A 7,768-nucleotide genomic window follows, 5' to 3' on the forward strand; every position below is an offset into this window, starting at 1 on the left:
AGGAAAGTGGCCTCAGCATCTGCTTTGAAGATGTTGGGGTTGGGGAGAAGAAAAAACCCTATTGATGTCAGTTCCCTTTTCAGCTCCTAAGATGGATTCGAGCCCCAGTCCTCTTCTCCCCCTTGTGTCTCTTCTCTCACCCCACAGGTCAGCAGCTCCCAACGGACTCGGGAGGAGGGGGGCAGAAAGGGGAGGGGGGGGTCCGGCGCCTCACGTGACCCCCGCGGGTGCCAATGTCCGGTCGTGAGGGTATCAGGCTCTTGCAAGTTGCCACCCACTGCCCGGGCCTCGCCCAGCGATGCAGAAAGCCACCTACTACGACAACGCCGCGGCAGCACTCTTCGGAGGCTACTCCTCGTACCCTGGCAGCAATGGCTTCGGCTACGAAGGTCCCCCCCAACCCCCCTTTCAGGCCGCCACGCACCTGGAGGGCGACTACCAGCGCTCGGCGTGCTCCTTGCAGTCCCTGGGCAACGCCGCCCCGCATGCCAAGAGCAAGGAGCTCAACGGCAGCTGCATGAGGCCCGGCCTGGCCCCCGAGCCCCTGCCCGCCCCGCCCGGCTCACCCCCGCCCAGCGCCGCACCTACCAGTACCACTAGCAACAGCAATAATGGGGGCGGGCCCAGCAAAACCGGCACCCCCAAGTGCGTTCCTGGCTCCAACTCCACCCTCACCAAACAGATATTCCCCTGGATGAAAGAGTCAAGGCAAACGTCCAAGCTGAAAAACAGCTCCCCCGGCACAGGTACCAGCTCTCTGCCTTCCTCGTCGTCAGCTTTTGTCCAGGCCAGGAATGTCACTGTTATTCTAGCACCCAGCCCCTAGGCGCCCAGGCGGCGGCCGGGGAACAATATCAGGTGGCGGCCCTGCAGCGGCGCTTTTCCCGTAGCCCCCACCACCTGATGACCCCTGACCCCGCCAACACCCTCTCCCTCCAGCCACCCTTCACCTGAGCTGCCGAGAACTCCAGAAGGCCAGGCGCTCGGACTCAGCCCTTTGCAAGGCCGCAGCGCCACGAGACGCTGCCAGTAGACGCAGAGTCGTCAACGATTGATTATTATTAAGTATGATTACTGTGGGTATTAATCACAATCGCTCGGGCCGCCCGGGGTCCCGGCCTCCAGGCAAGGCAGCCTCTTCGAGCCACACTTCCGAGCCCTGCCCCCAATGTTCAGATTCCCCCAGGGGTTCTCCTCGGCCGCCCACCTAGTCCACAGGACCCCGGCAGGAAGTTTGTGTGTGTGTGTGTGTGGGGGGGGTGTCTTCCCAGAACCTGGAGTTGGTGATGGGGGAAGAAAGCGCGCGCGAGAAAACCCAGCTCTAAATAAATGGCCATGCGGCTCTGTCTGCGTGACATGATCAAATTTTCATAAGCTGGGGCAGCAAGAGGAGAACAGGTCTCTTAATAAATGCCACTATTATAGAGTGTCCGCTAATGCGACGGGCGTTGGGGGGGTGGTGAGGAGGAGGCGGGGACGAGAAGGGGAGGGCGGCGGGAGCTCCGAGTCCAGGCCTGGATTTATTAAGAAACCATGCATTCAATTTCGGCGTGTTCAGTAATTATCTTTTATTTCATTTTGTCCCCTTCCCACCCCTCCCCCTCGGATCCAGCGGAGGGCTGCGGCGGCGGCGGAGGCGGCGGCAGTGGTGGCGGCGGGGGCGGCGGCGGCGGCGGGGGAGGGGACAAGAGCCCCCCGGGGTCGGCGGCGTCCAAGCGCGCGCGGACGGCGTACACGAGCGCGCAGCTGGTGGAGCTGGAGAAGGAGTTCCACTTCAACCGCTACCTGTGCCGGCCGCGCCGCGTGGAGATGGCCAACCTGCTGAACCTCAGCGAGCGGCAGATCAAGATCTGGTTCCAGAACCGGCGCATGAAGTACAAGAAGGACCAGAAGGCCAAGGGCCTGGCCTCGTCGTCCGGGGGCCCCTCCCCTGCCGGCAGCCCCCCGCAACCCATGCAGTCCACGGCCGGCTTCATGAACGCCTTACACTCCATGACCCCCAGCTACGAGAGCCCGTCCCCGCCCGCCTTCGGCAAAGCCCACCAGAATGCCTACGCGCTGCCCTCCAACTACCAGCCCCCTCTCAAAGGCTGCGGCGCCCCGCAGAAGTACCCCCCGACTCCGGCGGCCGATTACGAGCCCCACGTCCTCCAAGCCAACGGGGGCGCCTATGGGACGCCCACCATGCAGGGCAGCCCCGTGTACGTGGGCGGGGGCGGCTACGCGGATCCGCTGCCGCCCCCTGCCGGCCCCTCCCTCTACGGCCTCAACCACCTTTCCCACCACCCCTCGGGGAACCTGGACTACAACGGGGCGCCCCCTATGGCCCCCAACCAGCACCACGGACCCTGCGATCCCCACCCTACCTACACAGACCTCTCCTCTCACCATGCGCCTCCTCCTCAGGGTAGAATCCAAGAAGCGCCCAAATTAACACACCTGTGATCGGAGAGGGGCCGGGGGGCCGGGGCGGCGGAGGGGCCAGGTCTTGGGGTGGGTGAGAGCTATGAGGGGCGCAGGCCGTGCGCTCTGAGGGGGCAGCCTGGAGGTCTGAAATAGGGAGGCAAGGAGGCGAGAGCCACACTTGCTGCTGGGAAGACCCGGGCTGGAGCCCCTTCCCCTCCCCCTGGCCTGAGAAGTTGCTTTGTAAGGTCCTCCAGTCCTTGTTCGGTCCGCCTGCCAACCCACTGGAGAGAAATCCACAGCCGACTGTGGAGATGATCCCCTCAACCCTAGGCCTCCAGCAATACCCAGTTAAGAGATAGGGAAACAAGGCAGAGAAGCACATTTTAAAAAGCAGACAAGATGGCTAGGCCATCACCAACCAACCAACCAACCAACTTACCTTCCATCTCTGTGAGTAATTCCTCCAAATCTTGATTTTTTTTTCCTTGCAGTTCTCCTTTAAAAAACAAACAAAAAAAGAGAGCCCATTTCAAAACCAAGGGCCCAAAGCACGCTCCCCTCCCACTTTCCTGAAGCCTCAAGTTTCCTCCCACCCATGTGAGGTTTCTGGGGGCGCTCCCTCCATTTTTAGCCCCATAGTTTCTGCTTTAGGACGTTCATGTCTACACCCCGCCCCCATCTATTACAGTTTTCAGAGGGCTCAGGGATGGCGAGAGATCCTGAAAGTCAGAGCTGTCTATATTATAAATATATATATTTTTTCTTTTATGGAACGCTGGGAGGTCAGAGCAGGCAAGGTGTCAGGACTGAAGCTTTGTCCATTCTGCTGTCTCCCATCTCAGCTCCAGGACCATCCCCCTCTCTCCACAGAAAGCAATCGGGCGACACGAGGTTCTACACTTTTCTTTTCTTCTGTTGCTCTCTTGACTTAACGTGAAAACAGGGTATATTTTAACAAACTGTCTGTCCCAGGCAGGGGCTGCAGCTGGGCCTGTGCGCCTCGCTCAACCCCCTGTCAGGACACTTTTGTTGCACTTAGAGTTTACATTTTAATGGATATAAAAACAACTGTGAGAGATGCTTGGGTCTGCAGGAGTCCGGCATCGCTCAAAAAGTGTGTGTTCTAGTGAACATTTTCATATATATTTATTGGTTATAGCCTGTTAAAATATTTTCTTTTTTGTATTATTTATCCCCCCCCACATTATGTATTTATATGAGGGAAAAAAATGACAAATTGTACTTTTTTAGTATTTACTTGTTATAAAGGACGTTGTGTTTCCTGTCATGTAAAACCAGCTATTTTAGTTATTATTGTACTCTAGAAAAGAGCTGTAGATTTATGTTAAACGCGTACTTATGAGCAATTGTAATTAGTTCTAAAAGGCATGAACTCAGCTCCTATTGTCATTGTATAGTCCTGAATTCGTAGAGTTAGAGTTAATTCCCTCTCGAAACTTTCTTTGTTCTTCCGTAGTTACTTTTTTCCTCACTTAAAAGGGTTGTCTGTCAAACAATTCTTGAATAAACTTTCTGTTATCAATTTTATCTTGTCCTGGTGGTCCGATTTACATAGCAGGGGGAGGCTGCTGACTGCCAAACTTCCCCCAAGGAAAGAAGGACGTCGAAGACCCTATCTTGGCCTCTCCGTTTTTCTCATTGACCTTTTGTCCTCTCGTGCCTTTGGCCACAACTTCCTGGCCACACCTTCAACAACAACAACAACAACAACAACAACAACATCTGGCCGTTTACTGCTTCTTCCAAGGAACCTATACTTCACAGTTCTCTTCCGGAGCTACAAAGAAGTCGTCACGTGACCCGAAGCCCAACCACCATTGGGTCTAAAATGAAAACAAAGGAAAATGATTAAAAAAAAAAAATCTGAGGCCTAGACTTCTCAGGTCAAACCTTAAAACTAAAGTGAAATTAAATCACTAAATAAAACTCGGGGCGGAGGGAGAGGAGGCGCTTTAGATTTTCCCTGCCAAGGAAAGGGGAGAGAGGGAGGAGGGAGGGCGAGGCGGTGGGATCCAAGCGTAAATAAAATGGTCCCCAGGCAAATGTGCAGCTCCGTTTCCACGATCCTTGGGAAAACTTCATTTCTTAGTCGTGGTTCCATAAAAGTTTTATCACATCGGAGCGAGGATAGAGAGGGTCTGTCAAAGATGAAATGTCACCGCCGCGTCGCTGGAGCCGATAAGAGCGAAGAGACAGGGCGGCTGAAATATGGAGCTAATTCGTTGAAAGAGAAGCGATGGCTGCTTGCTGAAGAGATGCATAATTCTAATTGTAAGCGATGCGCCCGCATTGCTTAATTAGGAGCATATATTTGGTGGTAGTGGGGTGGGGGGGGGGCAGTGTCAGTGAGAATCGTTCCAGGCCCTCAGCCTTAAAGCGAGGGCTGATTTTCATTTTTATGTTGCATCCTGGCAGTCCAAGGTTAGTAATTACAGTCTTTATGCAACAATAAATAACAATAAAAAAGCAACCTGAATTCTACCCCCCCCCCCCCACCAAGTAGGGTTTTAACTGGACTCGGCTCATCCAAGCAGCAAGCAATTTAGCATCGGGTCAGGCTATAATTTAAAGGCATAAGAGCGTGCAAAGTTTGATTGGGATCAAATAACGCTCAAGGGTTTTTCTTTCTTTCTGTCTTTCTCTCTTCCTCTTCCCTGAATAACATTTTCTGAATGATGTAACTAGATGGAGCGCCATGTTTGGCTCTGGGGGTGGAGTGGATTGATTATTTACCTAGCACGAGAGAGGCAGGCCAAGAGAAGGAATTGAGCTTGAGTTTGAAAAACAGAGCTTTGGCCTGAAGCTGGAATTGCAAACGAAAAATAAGGGCCCACTTGGCTTTGGTGTCCTCCGCCCTTCTTTCTGCGGGCTTCCAGGCTCTAGCTAAGCAGCCAAAGTCGTGGGGGAAAATATCTGTGCTGTAAGATTCACAGCGTAACAGGAGGCGGGGAAGCGGTGTCTCTGGGAAGGAGGGCTCTCTTGGCCCCTTTTAACACCCAACTTTTCTGCTGTTCTCTAATCTGGCCATAAAATCTGTCAGCAGGGTTAAAGAGAGCCGTATTTCCTGCAGGGACAATCTCGGCCTGAACTGATGCGGAGAGAAGCGCTCTACCCTGCAGCCAGCTGGAGAGGCTGCGGAAAAACTTCCAGGGCTTCTCAAGGGGGTGAATGGAGGGAGAACCCTCTTTCAGGCCTCCCTGCACAACTTCCAGACAACTACTCTTCGGATTCTTCTGTGCCCACCTCCCCTCCCCCGCCCCATCCACACCACGTCCCCCCCCCCCAAATGGCGAAAAGTGCCTTCTTTGGAGTGGAGTTGGACACAACGGTCTCTGGCCAGTTTGCCCAGTTCAGAGCAGCTCCTTCTGTTCTGAGCCCTCCGCAGCGGTCCACCTCCCGTCCCTGCAGCCCCCACCTACAAATCCCCTTTCTCTCTCCTGGCTCTCCTCTGGCCTTCTCGGTCCTTTTTAAATACTCACCGCCACCCACGCGGATGAATACTCACCGCCACCCACGCGGCTGTTACATTGACAGAAAGTTTCTAGTTCCAGCTCCCGGCTGAGTTGCCATTTCTCTGCTAACCAGCCTTCTCCTCCTTGCTGGGCAGCCGAGAGGAGGAGGGGGAGGGGAGGCCAGAGCCGTGGGAGTTCTCCACACAAACTTTCCACCCAACTCAGCGTCCTTCCCTCTGTCCCCATTGCCCATCTGTTTCCCTGCTCTCCCAGAATCACCTTTCTCTTTTGCTATCACCCCCACCCCCAGGCCTTTTAAAGGGATGTGGAATTTCGGCTGTTCCCTCGGCTTTCCCAAAGAGCCAAATTCTTTGATGCCATCGGAGGGAGCTGTCAGGGGGCTAAGATTGATCGCCTCATCTCCTCTCGGTCCCTCTGACCCACTTATTTAAAAATCTTCCCCCAGATCGACTTTTCATTTTCTGCTTTGAGATCTAGTTTCCCACCAATTGCTCCGGGGTGGGGGGGGGCGAGTCTTGTGTCCCCTCTCTCCAGTACATTACAATACTCTCTAAAGTTCAGACTGTCTTGATCCCCTCAAAATAAGATTAAAAAAAAATCCTCCCCTGCCCCCTAAATGGAATATAATCTCAGTAGTCATTGTTGCCACCCTCTCCGTGCTCAGAGAATTCTTTCTTGCCAGGGATGATGATGATGATTAAAACTAGCACACTGGCAAAAATAGGAAGGGGGATTCTCTTTGTCCTGGGCGGGGATTCCTTCCCCCCAAACACTGGCCTGAGGTTTGAGAGTGCTCTAAGTTAAATCTCCTACTACCTTGGTTCTTGTTCATGTCCCTGGATATAGATACAGATACGGGCTTGAGGCTTGAGGGAGAGCATAGGCACTTTACACCCTGGCTGTTGTGGGGTCCTGAAAAGGAGTGAGATGGCTCCAGGTGAGGGAGGCAGGTGGACAAGTGCTGCAAACACTGGGCAGAGAAGGGAACTGAGACCACACAGCTTTGGCTGCCAGAGGCCCCAAAGAGCCCCTCACCATCTATCTCACTCCTCTGTGTCAGCCTGGGAGTGTCTGTCGATTTTCTAAGATTTATCTGTTGCTTTTGGGGGGGTGGGATGGGGATGGAGGTGCTGATGATTGTAAATCTCTCCTCTTCCTTATTGCACCTTAACACTGACCTTTCCCAAAGGATGGAAGTCTCTTTCTACTATCTTTTTCTTTCATTCTGAGATCCTTACTCAGCTTTCTTTCTTTCTTTCTTTCTTTCTTTTTTAATGGGGGGAGAGTGGGGAAGATAATACGGCTGGCATTATAAAGAAAGCACTAATGTATTCTATTAAAAATATTTGGAAGAGAGGAAGACTTCTCCCTTAGATTCTCTTGTTTTCCACCTTTTGGAGCCTCCCATCTTCTGAAGGGGGTGAGAGAAAGGTTCCTCTAGCTTTTCTGGAGAAAGGGAAGCACTGGGGAGAGGGAGTGTAGGACTGGGGGCTCACGGTGTCCAGGTCGTGGTTCTCTAGAGTTTTTGAATCAATTAAAGCAAATAATGCTCTCTGTTTTCCACCAGGCCCAGACAAGCGATTGGCCGAGGCCAGTCCCGTGACCATGAATTCCCTGCAATTTCGCCGGAGTCCTGGGTTTAATAGAGAGAGTCCCCATACGCTTGTATTTATCAGCAATATACAATTATAAAGGCCCAAAATAAAAATAAAAAACAAAAACAAAAACAGAGAGAGAGAAAGAGCGAAATCTCCCCCTCCCAAAATCGCTCCATCACATAAACCTGGGGGGGGCAGGAGGGGGGGTCCCTTCCGATCCTCCCTCCTGACGCCCCCCCCAGCAGGCCCCCTCCCCCACCATTGAAAGCC

At 53.3% G+C, this 7,768-nt stretch overlaps 1 protein-coding gene across 1 annotated transcript; it reads left to right on the forward strand.

The window, feature by feature from the left end:
- The first annotated feature begins 298 nt into the window (after positions 1-298).
- Positions 299-2,445, forward strand: HOXB3 (homeobox B3). Its single transcript, XM_047080567.1, has 2 exons — positions 299-746; positions 1,613-2,445. Exons 1-2 carry the CDS (start codon positions 299-301, stop codon positions 2,443-2,445), a joined length of 1,281 nt encoding a protein of 426 aa, XP_046936523.1.
- Positions 2,446-7,768: the final 5,323 nt, after the last annotated feature.

This window comes from Lynx rufus, unplaced genomic scaffold (genome assembly GCF_022079265.1).
Source record: "Lynx rufus isolate CCGP_SWC_20201006 ecotype Redwood Valley unplaced genomic scaffold, mLynRuf1.p SCAF_18, whole genome shotgun sequence".
Lineage (NCBI taxonomy): Eukaryota > Metazoa > Chordata > Mammalia > Carnivora > Felidae > Lynx > Lynx rufus.

Excerpts from the sequence above, each read along its gene's own strand:
- HOXB3 (XM_047080567.1), top strand. The coding sequence starts at position 299 with ATGCAGAAAGCCACCTACTACGACAACGCCGCGGCAGCACTCTTCGGA. Across the intron at positions 747-1,612 it reads AAACAGCTCCCCCGGCACAG|CGGAGGGCTGCGGCGGCGGC; the intron begins GTACCAGCTCTC and ends CCTCGGATCCAG.